General features: G+C 43.7%; 1 protein-coding gene across 1 annotated transcript in view; it reads right to left on the bottom strand.

Moving 5' to 3' along the window:
* Nucleotides 1-15,232: 15,232 nt before the first annotated feature.
* HS3ST2 (heparan sulfate-glucosamine 3-sulfotransferase 2) overlaps nt 15,233-19,118 on the bottom strand; it is a 90,260-nt gene continuing 86,374 nt past the window's right edge. Inside the window, exon 2 of the mRNA XM_068524307.1 lies at nt 15,233-15,851. Within this exon, the coding sequence (XP_068380408.1) occupies nt 15,233-15,851 (619 nt within the window). The remainder of the gene's footprint in view (nt 15,852-19,118) is intronic.

Genomic DNA, 19,118 nt, shown 5'->3' with positions numbered 1-19,118 from the left:
GTGCCAAGGCGGTCCTTTCCAAGAGCCTGTGGCCACTGGGTTGAAGGAGCCGGGTACTTCCCATGGTCACCTTCTGGATGGGCTGGGGCTACCAGGCCAAGTGCTGGGGGGTTCCGTTTGTGCAAAGCAAGATGAGCAAACCCGGGGACTTAGGATATTTTCTTGGATGGGTTTGTTTTGGTGGGTTTCCCAGTCAGAAAAGTTGGTAGCTGCCCTCTTTCTGCAGGACCCAGGCTTTCTACCCATGCTCAGTAAAAAGTCACAGGTCCAGAAACAGGTTTAACAGAAGGAAGGGTCAAGATTCTGGGCTGGAGAAGACAGCACAAACAAAGATGGGGCCACAGCTGGAAGCCACATTGAGAGAAGATAGAAGAGCAAGGAGATGGGAAATTTTAATAATCACATTACAAAATTAAACACCAGGCCCCAGCAGTTGTCGCTTTCCATCCGCTGAGATTCACAACACTTGACATCCAATTATAATTGTGGGTTCCTATAAAACAGCCCGTTAACTGCAACTATAAATTATTATTGCTTATGTGGAGTAGGCTGCTGGCTTAGTAGCTGATACTGAGGATTATGGAAATTATTAACAATCAACAATGTCTCTTGGAGTCTTCTTGCTCTGGGGAAGATGGACGGACCCTGGAGGCATGAAGACAGCTGCCGAGGAGTTTGGAATGACAAGTTCTAGCACAAAGTACAGCTGCCTTTGTCTTTGATGGAGGGAGGGCTTCTCTCTCTACTGCTCCTCACATTTCCATCTGGTCACCTTCCGTAGAAAGGAGCCTATGTGTCTGCGCCTGCGGACCTGGGATGTACAGACATGTATACACCTACCCCCCCCATCCCCACAGCGTCCCCCGCCAGTACCCAGATACACATATTGTGTAACTCCTGCCAACAGCGCCTTCCTCGGAAGGAAACACCAACATACACCATGGATCCAAGGAAATACTTAAAAATTCTGAAAGAGCTTATTGCATTCTCTATCAGCCCCTGACTGGGCATCTTCGCCCCTCTGCCTTCCTCCCTCTCCGGCAGCACTGCTTCCTGTGAGGGGCAGGCCAGCCACGGAGCCCTGGGGGAGCAGCCTGGCCTTGCCCACAGGGCAGACGGGGCGTGCTCAGCCCTGATGGAGTTTTCTGTCAGTCTGTCTGCATCCATTTCCTATCTTCCAGGGACTCCCTAGAACTTCTTGTCTATTCTCTCTTTTCCAGGGTTACTACGATTTTTACCACTTCAGTGGTATTTTGGGAGGGAATAGAGAGATAAACATGTAGGCTAAATTCACCCTCTGGAAACCAGAAGTTGTCCATTGCATTTTAAAAATTTGATAAGTTTTTTTTTTTAAAGCAACAAAAAGAATACGTAATATTAGTGACTGTTTTGCCAGACATTTGACATCTATCATCACATTGACCTTCTCGAGAATTCTATGAGGTGAGGATTACCATTAACAGCCCTTTTTACAGATGAAGAAACTAAGGCGCAGAGACGTCGAGCTCACGTAGCTAGTAAACGGAAGAGCCAAATCTGAACCTGGGTCATCTAAATCCAAAGCCTGTCCTTTTAACCTAACTTATGCCTTCTTTTGGTTAAATATAGTATTTCTTAATTACTGTCTTTTTATAAAATGTAATGCCTTTTAGAATCACAAGAAAATATGAAATAAGAATAATTATAAAAAGCTTTCACTTTTCTTGGCTTACATCTAAGCATAATCTTTATTTAAACTCCCGAATCTTCTCTTAGTTTTTTCTCCACCCCCCCCCCCCCCCCCCCGCCCCGCGTAATTTTTTTCTCCTTCCGCATCTTTATAGAGGGAGATCTTCTTGTCCATTCCTGGCTTTAAAAAAAAAATAGGTTCCGTCAGAGAACCCATGGGTCCTTGTTCCATCTATTTGTCTCAGACAAAGGGGAGATTTGGAAGCTTGTATTTTTGTAGTTTTGTTTTGCTGGATTGCAGTTTTGGTTGCCTGTGATGAGTAGGAAGTGAATTTCCGGGAGAGTCAGCATTGCAGGAGAGAAGTTTCCTGATGGGCAAAGCAGTTTCCTTTCTGAGTTTATTTCCTCAGCAGAAGTTAGCAGGGCACTGCCCTCTCCTCTAAGTGCCCTAATTAGGAGCTCACTGCAGAAATGCCTAGAGTGGCTTGGCGTGTTGCAGGGGGACTCGCCAGGGCCAACACCTCCCCAGGCCTGTGTCCTGCGCTGTCCCCATTGCTCTGAGCTGGGGTTCTTTGTGGAAATCCCACATTAGGCTTGTTGATTGGCAAGATTCCTGTTTCTCAGGTCTGACCGCCCCCAACCCACCTGTTTTTACTTATTTGTCTGTGATCATTTCAACTGGGATTTCTGAAGGAGAGGTGTTAAAAGCATGTGCTTAACTAATTATAATAAAAATGCAAATTTTAAATTTTCTTTTGCACATGAAAAGGAACTGAAAGGATAAATACCCAGAGGTATATCTGGGCAGTGGAATTTTGGATGATTTTTATTTTTTTCTTTGAGATTTTTCTGATCTCAACTGGGAATCTATTATTTTTACTTGATTTTTAATCTTTTAATTTCAAAATTTCAAGCATATAAAAAATAACAACAGACATTCGTGCACCCACCATAGAAGTTTAACAAATGTTAACATTCGTCCTACTTGTTGTAGATCTTTTTTTTTTTTTTACATCTATTCCTTTTATAATCAAAGGCTTCACTTTAACAATCAGAGAAAGTTAACTCAGGGACTCTCTAAAGTTTTTCTGGAAATAACTTTTTTCTTGACGCTGGAACAGGCAGCCAGCACTGTCAACAGGAAGCCTGGTACCTGGCTGTCCAGGGACCCAAAGAAGATTCTGGGGCACTGCTACCATTGCCAGAGCCCCCAGGAGGGCAGTTGGGGGTGCAGACACAGCTTTGATGCCTGGAAGCTTTCTCCAAATTCCAGAGTCTAGTGACATCCATCCCTGCCTTACCGAGAGCGTGACCGCTCCAGGTGGGGTCTGCAGACTAATATCCCTTGGCAGGTGTTTATGTTTTTTATTTTTTGTTTTGGGGAGGAGAAAAAAATCCTTAGTACTCTCTCTCTCTCTTTCTTAGCAGTTTTATTGAGATATAATTGTATACCAAAAAACCCTGCACTTGTTTAATTTATACAATTTGATGAGATTGAACATATGCATATACCCGTGATACCATCTCCACAATCAAGGTAATAAACATATCCATCATCACCTTCAAAAGTTTCCTTGTGTCTCTTTGTGATTTATTATTATATTATTGTGGTATAGACACTTACCATGAGATTTACCCTTTTAACAAAATGTGAAGTGCACAGTACCAGAGTCTTTACTGTATGCACTGTTGTACAGCACATCTCCAGAACTTGTTCATCTTGTGTAACTGAAACTTCATACCTGATGAGCAATAATGCCCTATTTCTCCCTTCTCCACTGGCAGTTTTTTAGAAATGCAGAAATGCACTGTTCTTCTCACACATTCAGGTACATAGGAATCACCTGGGGATCGTGTTAAATGTGGATTCTGACCCAGCAGGTCTGGAGTGGGGCCTGAGAGGCTGCATTTCTACGAGCTCACAGGGGATGTTGATGATTCTGGTCTGCAGAACTCACTCTTGGTAGCAGAGCCTCCAAGGACTTGGCGTGGTCCCCAGGTTGAAGGAGGCCACCCTGGTTATACATGGCCGGAATCTGTTCTCGTTGGTCACAGCCAATGTTGTATGGGTTTTTAAATCTTTTGAATATCACCCTGTTCCTGAAGAAAACATTTGACCACAAGAATGCCTTAGATTTTGCTCTCAGTTTTCAGTGCCCCAATTATTACAAATGATTATCATTAACTCTTTGAATAGAATCCATCAAGGTAAATGCAAAGTGTAATCTATTCTAGCTAGAAAACAAAGATAAATTTCTGTGTCTCAGATCCATTGTCCATTTTTAGCATATCCCAAAGTGAGATGAATGCCTCATTGTTGGTATGTGAGAGAATTTTAGGTATCACATTGATAATTTTTAAAGACTTTAAAAATGTTTAAAAATATTCTTTCCACCTGAATTCTTTTTTTTTTTTAGTTGAAGTATAGTTGGTTTACAATGTTGTGCTAGTCTCAGGTGTACAGCAAAGTGATTCAGTTTTGTGTATATATATATACTCTTTTTCAGATTATTTTCCCTTATAGGTTATTATAAAGTATTGAGTGTAGTTCCCTGTCCTATACAGTAGATCCTTGTTGGTTATCTATTTTATATATAGTGGTGTATATATGTTAATCGCAAACTCCTGATTTATCCCTCCCCCCTTTCCCCTTTGGTAACCATAACTTTGTTTTCTATGTTGGTGGGTCTATTTCTGTTTTGTAAATAAGTTCATTTGTATCATTTTTTTTTAGATTCCACATGTAAGCGATATCATATGATATTTGTCTTTCTCTGTCTGGCTTACTTCACTTAGTATGATAATCTCTAGGTCCATCCATTCACTGAATTCTGAACCAACTGAGAAAAAGGATAAAAGCACAAGGCAGATGGGAGATTACCATGACATTCTTATTATGACAAAGGCAAGGCTGAAACCTGGCTTTATTAGCTAGCATCAAGGGACCTTACTAACGCCCTCGCCTCCTTGCTGGCATCCTGGGAATCCCACTTCAGGGAAAGTGAGTTTGAGGAACAGACCCACCTACCCAGATGACTACTTGATGCCAATCTGTGGGGAGAGGGAAGAAGAAAGAGATAAAAACTAGGATTTTGATAAATTAGCTACACCCACCCAATCAAGAAATATGGACCAGTGACTACGCCCAACAACCAGGTAAATTCTCACCCCTCTGGGAAGAGGAGAAAGGATAGACGAGAATCTAAGGGTGTTTTGTGAAAATCCCTTCTCTTTGCAACCAGAGAAATGGGGGAAAAACATCCCCTCATAGCAATAGTTGTGCTTTTGTATTTTAATTAATCAGGGTTAGTGGAGCTGATTCTCCATGTGTGATAGAAACAAAAGGTTTCCTTTTAAAATAAATTTACGTGAACAAAAAGGAGATGATTAAAAGAAAAAGATTAAGGTAATAATAGTACAGGTAATATGTGGATATATGAAAATTTGTAAAGCTGATGCTCAAATGTCTAATGTTTGGGAAACACTGGTCCAATTAATATTCCCTGAAATCTCAATGCCACATTTCATATTCACAAACTGCAGATCAGGGTCGGTCTCTCATCCTAATGTTCTCCTAAGGCAGCTTTAGCTCAGTTATTTGACCATTGATCATGGTTTGATTGTTTCATTCAATAGAGAGTGGTTAGAACGAATAAACCAATACCCTTGATATATTATCAGCTTTGATTTCATATATATATATACATCATTTTTGGGTCAAGTCATATGATCTTAATAGTATTGATCCCAGGCTTTTAATTCCCTCTCCCCTCTCCCTCCCTCTCTCTCTCTCTCTCTCATTTTTTCTAAATTCACTGTGAGAATAGGAGTAGGTAGAATAGAAAATTCTTTTTTTTTAATGGCATAAAATAAGACTGTGTCCTTCAATAATTTGATGCAGTTTCTAAGTGAACTAGAAGCATGTCCTACTGCCACAGGAAACAAGGAGACCAGTATACTTTCATGCCTTGGATGTCAAGGTTACATTCACTGGTTCCAGGAGACAATAGAAAACAGCCAAACCTGTTGGCTAAATGGTGCCAGGTAGAACGAGCTAAATGTGAATTATGTCAAAAAGAAAACCTGCATTTGGCAAAAAAAATTTTGACATCCAAATGGGAAACATTAAATTATCCTACTCAAAAGGTTCATTCACTTGGTTACCTGGGCGCCATTTTGCTGCCAAATTTTCCCAACATGTTAATTGCTGTACACTTGTACACTCAAAATTGAAAGCAGTTTCCAAATATGTTTATATGAGGGGTGACAGCTCTCCCCACTAAAAAAGTCCCTTAGAGAAAATGGAGTCTTATATCTGAGTCCTTAAAATGTATCTAATTTAAAGGGCATTCTCTAAATAACTTTATTTTGAACTATGAGGACACCATGAGGACTCACTTATCCTAAATGCTAACTTAGGATATTCATATAGATCACTGGATGGACTTGGTAACAGAAAAGGCAGAGAAATTTAACACTAATTCAGTCGTTATTCCTTGAGATGTGAACTCACAGTGCAAGTTTGGACATAAACAAGCCATTGGAAGGTCATCTTAAATGAGATGTTAAGTGATTATGTTGATGGGATCATGACTTCATGTGTCCTGGGAATGGATACATGGAACTGGAAGACTGCCGTGGTAGAGAACTGTTAGATTAACTCAAACAAGGCCCTGATGCCAAAGATTAATGAGAAGAATTTAAATAATATCATTTCATGAAATGCAAGATGAGGAACAAAGCAGTATCTTAAATCCTTATAATTGTCCAGATAATGTGATTTTAAATTCATCTGAGGATCTACAATAAACGAGACACTACAAGTAGATAACTATTCCCTTTAAATTTCTAAAAGTTTATATTAGGTCGAACCATATGAGATTGCCATTTTTGCAGGTTAAAACAGCTGAATGTTGGCAATTTCACATGGTTCAACTTCATAAACTCAAGTTGGCAATACACACAAAAAGATATTATTGTGAAAATGATGGGTCACCCTAGCTGTGGGGTCACCTTATATGCAGGTGTGTACACTTCAAGGTGAAAGTGGAACATTGGAATTTTCTAACTGTGGAATCTTCAAGGTTAGGGTCATGACGATATTTAGTAGATTTATTGAATTTTTCATTAATGGAGGACCATTTGGGGAGACAAACTGTTGGCTTCGTCAGTAGTTACTCCAATAACCCTCCTCTTTTTAGAATAATCAAGATTTTAGTTGTTTTCATTATAAATTATCATTTTTGTTCACTATTTGCCCAGTTTCTTTATTAGAAGGTCTACTTTCACATGAAGTCATGGTATACTTATTTCATGTGCTCACTAGTGACATCAGTGGTGAATCATTTGCCTACAACTAATGCCAAAATCAGGTGGCTGATGCTCTAGGAAGGATAAGATCACAATTATTCCTTCTCAGAATTCTCCAGGCTTTATTTATCCCTCTATCCATTGGGACCAGCCATCATTTGCAATTCTGCACAATATCACCTTGATCCCCCATAGAATCCCCTTAATAGACTCATCAATCTTACTATTTTGTGTTTATCATCACTTTATGTAAGAAAGACAAATAAGTGGATATTCCAGGAGTTCCTGTAAAAGGAATTATCAAGGATACATTATGTTGACCTCCAGCTCTCATGTAAAGATCGCCCTCAGGAAACTGATTCTCTCTCCTTTGGGCTCACATTAGGTCGTAGGAAGCACATCACCCATCAGTTGTCCTCTTTGCCTTGACTCTTTGGAAACTCAGAGCCACGCTTGAGTTCAATCAACGTGGAACATTTATCACATACATTTCTTTTTTTTTAATGAGATAATATGAATATTTATATTGATAAAAGGCATAATCCACATATAGGTACAAATATTGTAAATCAAACAACATAGCATTCGAAGTTGAAGTGCGAGGGGCCCCTTGAGGCATCTGTTTATCCACCTGAATTCGTGCTTCAGCTCTCCAGTGCTGGGCAATGGGAGGTGGGGTGAGAGGAAGAGATTACGTATGTCTCCCATAGAAGGCATCCAAGCTGACTAGTGGCCCATCTTACCCTGGAAAAAGAGTGGGCATCCATTTCTGCCCTTCATATTGGGTAAGCAGGTGTGGGGTACACTCTGAATTTGTGGAAAAACTGAGAGTAGCCCTTGAACTGGGATGTGGTGTAGATGGGCTCAGCGTCCAATCTAGTGACCAGAATTTAGCCCAGTGCCCTTAATCCTTGTTCCCAGTTGCCCCAACCTAGAAAAACACATTCCTGGGCATTTCAGGCTGGCATATAACACTCTTCTCCGAAGGATGAATTCCTCCTCATCCTTTAAGACATGGCTCCATTGTCACTTCCTCCAGGAAAGTTCCCATTCTCTTCCCTGTGCCCCTCATCACCAAGTTTCAGTTTATTACATTATAGAGTAATTGTTTGTTTATGTGACTCTCATTCTCATTAGTCTGGGAGCTCTGTGAGGGGAACAGGAACAAAGGTTCACACAATTGTGTATCCTCCGTGTCTGGCTAGTCAGCCTAAATTGTTCAGTAAATATATGCAGAATGAATGAAATCCCATTGATTCCTATTTTTTTGTATTTCATCTAGTAGTTTCTTCACCAAATTTGAGGACCAGACCTCATAACTTCCTTCTCATTCCTGGGAGATGTAATGTCATTGCACCTGCAGTGTCTAATAAACAAGCTGAGCTTTATGCAATAGGTGGTGAGATTTGTTATAAGTGGAAGGAGCTCCCCATCCTTTTTCATGAAGTCCTTTCTGATTGTGTTATGTTTCCTCCTTTACACCGCCCTCCACCCTGCATTCGCTCCAATTATTGCCCTGGGCTTATTTGCTCACATCTCTCTTGTGGGAGTTACTCCAGGACAGTGTCCATACTGCACCAATCAAGGGTGTGGCCTTGACACATATACAAAATGGAATATTACTCAGCCATAAAAAGAAATGATATTGAGTTATTTGTAGTGAGGTGGATGGACCTAGAGGCTGTCATGCATAGTGAAGTAAGTTAGAAAGAGAAAAACAAATACTGTATGCTAACACATATACATGGAACCTAAAAATATGGTACTGATGAACCTAGAGGCAGAGCAGGAATAAAGACGCAGACGTAGAGAATGGACTTGAGGACATAGGGAGGGGGAAGGGAAAGCTGGGACTAATTGAGAGAGTGGCATGGACATATATACACTACCAAATGTAAAATAGATAGCTAGTGGGAAGCAGCTGCATCGCTCGAGGGGATCAACTCGGTGCTTTGTGACCACCTAGAGGGGTGGGATAGGGAGGGCGGGAGGGAGACGCAAGAGGGAGGAGATATGGGGATATATGTATACATATAGTTGATTCACCTTGTTATACAGCAGAAACTAACACACCATTGTAAAGCAATTATACTCCAATAAAGATGTTTAAAAAAAAGGGCCAGGGTGTGACCTTGAGAGGAACGCCTGGTCTGGATCCTGGCTCTACTACTTGTGTGAACTTGACTTTCTCCACTTTTTTCAGCCTCAGTTTCCTCACCTCAAAAATAGGGGTAATATCAGTTGCCACTTTTGAATGTGATTCTCAACTCTTCACATGGATTAACTTGTCTAATCCTCATAAAGCCACTATGATGTTGGTACTGTAATTAGCACCCCTGTTTTACAGATGAGGAAACTGAGGCACAGAGAGCATAAAATAACTGGCCCAGGATCCCAGAGCAAGAGAGCAGTGAGTTAGAGTCAGAACTCAGGCAGCCCATGTTTGTAACCACCACACCCATCTGCCCTGTGTTCACTGGACTTTTTGAAATAGGACTTGCTTTGTAGGGTTGATAAGATATGGAAAGCCCAGCAGCCGACACAGAAAAAACATTCAACAAAGGTTATCTGTTGTGACCTCCATACTCTCCTTTTGCAAACACTCAGTACATGTTGACTAGTTTTGAGTGTTAATAAGTGTGTATGAGGATATAGGAAAGAGACTGACACACACATACAAGAAGACACAAACCCACACATAAGCATGCATCCTCAGACACATGCGTGCACAGACCAGAGGGACTGAATGTGGAGTGTGGGGAGTCACTACGCATCACGACACCAGTAGGGATGGGGGAGCGCCCCAAAGACAGGGCAGGAAGCTGGGAGAATAGAAAGCATCCCGGATGTCTCAGTGCTACTTTCAGGTGCTTTCAGGGCCAGGGAATCTCAGTGAATGCGAGGAATGGCCGTCAGGACTGCCACGCGTGATGGTGCAGTCTGTGCCCTACACAAAGATGTCAGCTGGGCGTGGCAGGGGGCGTGGAGGCTGATGTCCAGCCTGCACTCTGTTTGCTATAGTGTGTCCCCCAAGGCTGTGTGCATCCCAAAGGGGCACCCTTTCTGTTTATCCGCCAAGAGGGAGTGCCCTTTCCTAACTCTCACAATGGTGCTGTATAGGCTAATAATGGCAGTAAAGACCCCAAGAGACCTAAGAGATCCCAGGAAAAGGTAGAGTTTATGGACAGCACCCTTTCTTGGGGTTAAGCAGTGGGGTTATGCGTTCGGGGTACAGAGCCCCAGTAGTTCATTCATTTACTCAAATAATAATTAAGTACCTACTGTACGCTGGGCACTGTGCTGAGGAAGATGGACATGGTATCTCCTTTCCTGGAGCTTACAGACCCAGGGGGGAGAAAGATATCAACCAGTAAACTCACATATAATGCCAGATAGTGGTAAGTGCCATAATGGAAGGAAAACAGAATCACAAGACTGAGAACGACAGGGGGAAGGGAAGACAACTCTAGGTAGATATTGGAGCTGAGAACTGGACGATGAGAAGGAGCCAGCCATGCTACCTCGAGGATCAGCTCTTTAGGAAGAATAAGCTGCTTTTGGAGTTCAGGGTAAGATCAGAGTCGTAGGTACGGCAAACGGTCAGAACCAAAGAAAACCTAGGACAAGACTGGACCCAGGGTCTAGGCCAGTAGGAGCAGAACACTGGGACAAGTTTGGCCTGGGGGCAATAAGGACACCAGGGAATTTACCACCCAAACTGGGGCCCTGCTGAGTATGGAAGGGGCAGTTGTCAATAATTTCTCTAGGACATCAGATATACACTGGATCTGTCCTGGGAAAACCAGGGTGAATGATCACGCTACCCTGGGCGTAATGGGTATTGAGTTTATTTGGCCAAAATCGTTGCAACTCATCAGTTTAGACTCAGCCACTTGCTCCTGGTTTGTGAGAGTGACTTAATTCCTAGGCACATTGGAAGAGATAGGATGGAGGAAACTGCTATGAGCTTGGTTCTATTGGAGATGCGGTAGATCTAAGCTGACAGGAGTGGTAGATTCCATGGCCAGGAACCAAATAAGTGAAAATAAAGGGAATACAAGTGAGCACCTACTATGTGTCAGGCACGTGCTTTCTCACCTAAGACTCACAACAAACCCCTTATCATAGGTACAATTTCTGTCCCAGTTTACTAATGATAAAACTAGCTCTAAGAAGTTGACGATCTGACCAAGATCATATAGGTAGGAAAGAGCAGAGGTAGGATTCAAACTCAGACCTACTGGGCTCCCAATGATATATTGTCTTTAGACAGAGGCAGGGAAAGCAAGGCTGACACAGGTGTAGGCACATTCGGATAGGCTCAGAGAAACACACTTACAGAGCGACACTCAGACGCAAGAGATCCAGACGCAGCTGGAAGCTTTGATGCGTGGATAAGGTTCTGTGCCCCGTACAGCTAGGTGTCCCCCAATATCTGCTCTCCCCTGCTTCTATAGAATACCCCAGTTTTAGCCGAACCCTGTGCCACCAAAATGACAGATTATATTTCCCTACTTCCCTCGCATCTAAGAGTTCTACCCAAGATGATGTGAGCAAAAATAGTACCACTATCCTCGCACAAGCCTAGGGGGCACTGTTCACAATGTGAGGAATATGTGAGTAAAAAGGATGTTGCAACCTTGACTGGAAGAGGTTTGTTCTGCCCATTCTCCCTTTTGCTCCCAGGAGACTGAATATTTGAAAGGAAAACGGCCAGACCATATATGACAACAGAACTCTGACCCATACTCCTGCAGCAACTGGCCTGGAATGGTCAGGACCTGCTCAATGACTGCCAGCTGTCCTACTTTTATGTCCCTGCTTCTAACTGAGGACCCACCAGAGAAAGTCAAGTATGCCCACAAAACAATCACATAGGATGCCCGCTTCTAGTTAGCCCACCTCCAGCTTCGCGGAGCCAATAACCACCTTCAGGGCACACCTGAAGAGTCAGGACGCTCTGTGTGTTCTCTTTTGGGCGATCTCTACTGATTTCTACACTCCATTCCTGCTGGTGAGTATGGAATGAGCCGTCGTGAATTGTGAGCTCCAGGGTGGAAGGAACCTGAGTCTCCGGTAGTTTGGAATCACCGTGCACCCTGGACTGTTAGTGAGAGAGAAAAACGCTTCACACATACACACACTCAGGTCCAGAGGAGACTTTTTTTTCCCAGATTGAATAGTCAGACCTCATCTATTTAAACCATACTAATTTGGAACTTGTGCAAGTTTGCCCTTGGGCAGCCTGGGCGAAAGGGTACTTTTGCACTGGATTAAAACTCAGAGGTTGCTGAGCAGACTCATGTATACACCTGACTTCACTCGTTTAAACTAGGATTTTTAAGGTACTTTAGCATCTTTCATTTGCATATGATGATTGATATGCTAATTACAATAATAGACTCTGACCTATTCATTAATACTTAGAGGCTACTTAGTCTGGGAGGTCTGTGAATGCTTATAATGCGAAGGAATAAAGCTGCATTTGTGCACACAAAATTCAGAATTTTCATCAATTCTAACCGGATTCTCCCTGATCAGGATAAACAAGCAAATTTCACTGACTCTTTCTTGGGTATTTCCTTTGTGTCCCAATGTAATTCTGTCACCCTCTGGATACAACCTTGGCCACCGCGTGGCCCAGGATCACAGGACACCAAATACTTTTGGATGGGGAATTTATAAGGGCAATTCATTAATGTCCACGTACAACTCATCACCAGAGATTCAGGGCTCAGCTTCTGGGTGGTAGCAGCTCCCATTGGCCTCTGTGTCCCTTCTCCATGCCCATGGGGAATGCACAGAGGGGGCAGACTCCCAGAACTGGATTCTTGGTACAATGTTCTCAGTCATTTGATCTCCTAAGATGCTTGGGGTGGAAAGATGGGTTAAGACACAGAGCCAATATCTTATGTTTGTAAGTCTTGTAAGTCAGACTTATTTTCAGGAAGCTTCCATGATGCCTGACAGAGCAGACAAAGGCAAAGTGGCCCCTGGAGGTTCAGCAATCCTTCCCAGCTACCTGTGGGTCCTATGGAGCTATCTGGGAAGCGTCCCAGAAGTGCAGTTCCATGGGACATTCCTGTCCCTGCCACCAGACCTCCAACATCCATCCACACACTCACACATTCATCCATCAAACACTTGCTGTGTGCCTACTACATGTCAGCAAGATTCAACCTTGACTCTTAGGGAGTTCACGGTCTATGGTCAAGACAGGCATTTACACAAATGATACTCTAGTGTGATAAAAGCTGGAACTGAGATGCATACAAACTACCAAGTGCAGAAGAGTGAGCAGATAACTCAGCTTGGTTGGGGAAGACTTCACAAATATCAAGCCGGCGACAATTGACTGAAGTCTTACGGGAGCAGGGGTTTCCATTAGCTGGAGACACATGGGGGGAAGCATTCCAAGCAAGGCATGGAGACAGAAAAGGATCAAGAAAAGACACGTAGGTCTGTAAGGCTGGGTGAGGGAGGAGAAGTGCATGATCCCCAAACTGACATTGGGGTTGTTTTGGGCACCATGCTGGAGGATTCGGACTTTATTCTGAGGCCACGGTACACACTCAAAGCAGGGCTGTGAACGCAAATGCCTACAGGGTCAGGCAGATGATGAGGGGGGCCAGGTGGGAACTGAAAAACCGAGAAGTGCAGGTCCCATCCAAAGGTGACAGCCATTGTCGCCGTGCTGGAGCACAGGCTCAGTGTGGCCAAGTCTCTATGTCATACTGGCTGAAGTAAGTCAGACAGAGAAAGACAGATATCATATGACATCGCTTATATGTGGAATCTAAAAAAATAGTACAAATGAACTTTTTTACAAAACAGGAATAGAGTCACAGATGTAGAAAACAAACTTATGGTTAGCGGGAGGAGGGGAGGAGGGATAAATTGGGAGATTGGGATTGACATATACACACTACTATATATAAAATAAATTAACTAATAAGGACCTACTGTATAGCCCAGGGAACTCTACTCAATACTCTGTAATGACCTATATGGGAAAAGAATGTAAAAAAGAGTGGCTATATGTATACGTATAACTGATTCACTTTACTGTACAGCAGAAACTAACACAACAATGTAAATCAACTATACTCTAATAAAAATTTTTAAAATGGAAGCTGGAAGTCCATATTTTTATATGAACACTCCCAAGTTTTAAATGTTGGAAATTATTTCAAAACATCATGCTGGCCAAGCAAAAACATGTCTGATGTCCTATCAGCCTCTAGTTTGGCTTCACTTCAGATGTAAAGCTTAAACAGAGAGCTGACACCGTCAGACTATGTTTCAGAAAGAGGATGTCCCCACTGACCTCCCCAGCCTTTGCCAGCAAGGACCTCTTCTTCTCCCTCCTCCACCCCCTTGCTTCTTCCCTCACTGCCCTCCCAGACCATCCCCAGTGCAGCCCCATCTTGCTTGGAGGAGCTGGATGAATGCGCCGTGCTCCAGGCCTGACTTACAGAGAAAGCCCAGCCACGAGAACACGAGAGAGCCGTATTTATTTCACATGGACAAGCGTGATTCTGTCGCATGCTGAACATGAAAGCTCGCGTGAGGAAAGTACCCGTAACAGCAGAATTATGTGCTTTTGTCCACAGGGAGCAGGGAGAGTCACAGAGTGGTTTTCAAAGACAGTTCAAGCAGCGTTGAGACCACAGGCTTTGAAATCACTGGTTTATTTCATCAGCGAAGGGTCTGTCTCCTAGGAGTGGCCAGGGGGACACTTCCAGCTCTGTAATCTCGCCACGAGCTGCTAAGGTCAGGAGGACGAGGCTGGTCCCCCATCCGTCACCCAGGGTGGCTCGGAGACTTAAGCTGAGAGGGGAGGTACATGCCACTCGAAATTAACAAACCCACCCCGGGGTGGACGGTGACAGGGACAGACTGCTGTGTTCATAGCAACAGACCATCGTCCCTTATAATATGTATCGTAATTGGAAGATGCACTCCCACTCTTCCTGAAGCAATTTCCCAAGGCCTCTTAAGGGCTGAAGGGAAACAATTCAGAATTGACCGGACATGCCAGAAGCCGGTCAGCTTTGCATGGACAGACTGGGAGGGCTAGTGGCAGGGACCCCTCTGGTCTCTTGGCCTTAGCTGGGCTCCCCGGTTCCAGGATGATGAAATCTGAGATGGGAACAGGGGTTGGAGCCTGGGTTCCCTGGGGGCAGAGGGTCAAGGGCTCTCAGGGCAAACCTCGCGGAAGAGACAAGTGGAAGAGCCCTTGCATCTCGCTGGCTCATTCCCACCTGAAGTCCTGCCCAACAGTTTCATAAAATTTAATATTATAAGGTCTATAAAATTCCCGGAGCTGGTCTATCACTTCCGGATCGATCTGTACATGAGTTCTGCCTTTCGATTTGCCCAGGCATCGAGGCAGGAGGCTCGATTCTGTTTTTTTCAAGCAAGGGAATCCTTTGGTCTTGTTGAAGTAGAAGTGCTTGTCCGTGATGAGCCTCTTAATGCCCAGGAAGTCCTGGACCCGCCCCATCTCGCCGGCTGGGTCAGTGATGAGCCGCTCGCCGCTGACGAAGTGGATCTGGGCCAGCGGGAAGTAGCGCAGCCAGCTCTCCAGGTGCAGCGCGTACATGCCTATGCGGATGGCGTTCCAGGACACATCCACCAGGCCCAGCGTGCGGTTGCGGAAGGAGAGGCCCTCGAAGGTAGGGATGTCCGGCTTCTTGGAGAGCGTCTGCGTGTAATCGGAGATGGCGCGGGTCACGGGGTTCCGCACGACCACTATCAGCTTGGTGTCTCGGGACATGTTGAAGATCCGGCGAGGGGCCTCTTGAGTGACGAAGTAGCTGGGGGTCTTCTCCAGTGTGATCTGGCTCTCGAGGGTCCGGGGCATCAGGCTCCTGCGGGGCAGAAACGCACATGATCAGCCAGGGCTCTGCTGGGGGCTTGGAGGAGATCACTTCCCTCCACCCAGCTCCCTAGTGAAGCACCCGCCCCTCACCAACGGGACATTTGAGGCTCACCTGCTCTCATCTGATGAAGAACCCACTTTAACTCTCGTTGACTTTTTTTTTTAGGTCTTTAACAGTTTGCTTTAAGACAAGAACCAACCTAAATGTCCATCAGTGTGAAATAAATAAATGATGGAATAGCCAATTAATAGAGTTAGGTAGATCTGCGTGTACTGTTATGGAATGATTTCCAAGATTTAGTGCTTAAATGAAGAAAAGCAAGATACAACTTGTTTATCTCAGGAAAGATACCAAGAAACCAATAAAAGTAATTGCTTCTGGGGAGGGGACTTGAGTGGGAGCAGAGCAAGGGGGTCAGGGATAAATGAGAATTACTTTTTATTGTGCAATCTTTTACGCTGCTTGAAATTTTTATTGTGTTTGTTACATATTCAAAAAATACAAAGGAAGCCACCGAATATTGTTCTAGCAAAAGATACTTCTCTAAATATATTAAGAAAATCTTTTGGGGGGAGGAAGGGCATGCTTTGTAGGAATAACATGTGTTTTAGAAATGAGTTCTGATGTCTTTTCCTCCTTGGTATAAGACTGAAGAAACACAGAACTGCAGGCTAGTTGGGACCTCAGTCAGAAGCCCTAATGCAACCTCTTGCTCCCTTACTTTTTTAGTTTCCTGGTTCTGCTTAAGGTTTAAGGGAGGATGGTGGGAAACGCTAATGTCTCTTTCTCAGGTGTGTCTCTTTCAGGCCCTTGTGAAGGGGAACACCTCTGGCTCCCAGTCACTACATTTTTCTTAAATAAAATTAAAATTTTGTTTTTATTTTTGGCTGCGTTTGGTCTTCGTTGCTGGGCGCCGGCTTTGTCTAGTTGCGGTGCGCGGGCTTCTCGTTGCGGTGGCTTCTCTTGTTGCGGAGCACGGGCTCTAGGTGCACGGGCTTCAGTAGTTGTGGCTCGCGGGCTCTAGAGCGCAGGCTCAGTAGCTGTGGCGCGCGGGCTTAGTTGCTCCACGGCATGTGGGATCTTCCCGAACCAGGGATCAAACCCGCGTCCCCTGCATTGGCAGGTGGATTCTTAGCCACTGCGCCACCCGGGAAGTCTGCTACTTCTCTCTGAAGGTTGTGTTTTACCCTTAACTAGTTTTTCTTAATCCTGGCTGTTCATTAGATCACCCAAGAAAGTTAAGAAAAAAACCCCCACAAATGTCTGAGCCCCATCCTAGAGCAACTTATTACAAATATTTGGGGGTGGGTTCCTTTGTGAAGCTACTCAGATGATTCCAATGTGAAGGTAGGGGTGAGAACCACCAACACAGCCTCCTTCCCCCACTCTTAACACTATGGCTTCCCAACACCCACAGAATGCATCTTCACAGTCCTCTGGAATAGAGGCGCCTGGTACCTGGTCTTCTTCGTCCCAGCCCCTATCGTCATCTCTCTTCAGTAACCTGGCCTTACAGTTCTTTGACCAAATATCTCCTTTTTCTCTTCCTTTTAGCAACTCTTTCTCGTGGCCATACCTTAGGTCTTGTCCTTGGCATTGCCCTAATTCTGAAAAGGTTCACACTGAAATTCCACTCTAGGACTATGTTGTGGGTTGAATGATGATCCTCCAAAAGATACCTCCACCCGGAACCTATGAATGTGACCTTATTTGGAAAAAGAGTCTTGGCAGATGGAAGTTAAGTTAAGGATCTCAAGATGAGGTCATCCTGGATTAGGGTTCCTTGTCAGGAACATCCTTAGGAAAGAAGAGGAGGAGAGAAGAGATACACAGAGAAGGAGGCAATGTGATGATGAAGACAGGGCACGCAGTGACACGTCTACAAGCCAAGAAATGACAAGCGTTGTTGGCAGCCTCCAGAAGCCAGGAGAGAAGCATGGATCAGATTCTTGCTCAGAGCCTCCAGGAGGAACCAACCCTGCTGACAATTTGGTTTCAGAATTCTGGCCTTCAAAACTGTGAAGGAATAAATCTCCATTGTTTTAAGACATCCATTTTGTGGTCATTTGTCATGGCGGCCACAGGAAACAAACACAGAGTACAATCTTCTTTCCTTCTGCCTTTACCACGGTTTCAAATTCATTGTATTGATCCCCGATCTTCAGACTCATCTGTGATATTCTTGATTTCACTTTCTTCTAAACCTACTGTGGACCCAGTGAACAATCATTTCAATAGCATCATCTTCACATCTAACCCTAACCCTAACCCTAAGCACCATCGCCATCATCATCATCATTGATTTCTTTGTAATACTTGCTCTTCCAATCTCTAATAATGCATCTTGCCGACTTTTCGTCTTTTCTAACTCTGTCTTTGGGTTGCCAAACAGCAGTAGAGGAAATTGCTGATCCTGACAAAGGATTGCTTCTCCTTTATATATTTATTAATTCTAGCTTAAATTGAGCCCTCAACACTGCTCAATAATCTTTTATTTTTGTCTTTACGGCACCCCCATCACTCCTCATAGTAAGTGTTCCAAACTCTCACCATAAACTCTCAACCATACTCAACCACCCTAACACACAACTAGTCTCCCACTACTCTAGAAAAGGATAAGCTTCCACACCTCCACTCCTTCAGTCTTCCTCTCCTTCACCTTGAAAGTGACTATTATCCATCTTGAACCCCTCCCACTAATCTCAGAAGACAAGGTAGGCAAGGGCTCACCTGCCCACCTGTGCTGTCAGATCCCTTCCCCTACTGCCTTCCCGGCAAATCTACCCATTATCCCCTTGAATCTTCAGATTCTCTTTGCAGCTGATAAGCTGATACGACTGATATTTTGCTTCTAGGCCCAGAGTTTATAATGCACCCTTATGGGTTGAAACTTCTAAAGTATTTATTACTACTGAGAAGGCCATTTTTTAAGTTGGATATCATTCTTGGCAAATAATCACAGGTGTACTTGAATAGAATTCTTTGGCTGGATTTTCTTAGACATCTGCCTGTAATATTTTACGACCTTGGCATACGTTGTAATGAGGTTTTGGCCTTTATGACAAGAGTAGATGAAACTACATATATGTGACAGTGCATTTAAACTTAAGGACTTTCCAAACTTCATGGGGGTTATTGATATCAACACACAAAAAGTTGACCTGATAAGCCATTAAACAGATTTCTTCACAATATCCTTTTTTAAAAAATGTTTATTTATTATTTATGTATGTATTTTATTTATTTTTGGCCGCA

This window comes from Eschrichtius robustus, chromosome 16, assembly GCF_028021215.1.
Source record: "Eschrichtius robustus isolate mEscRob2 chromosome 16, mEscRob2.pri, whole genome shotgun sequence".
In the NCBI taxonomy this organism is placed as follows: domain Eukaryota; kingdom Metazoa; phylum Chordata; class Mammalia; order Artiodactyla; family Eschrichtiidae; genus Eschrichtius; species Eschrichtius robustus.
Note: the sequence above shows the minus strand (reverse complement) of the source record. Positions and strands in the feature narration are given on the sequence as shown.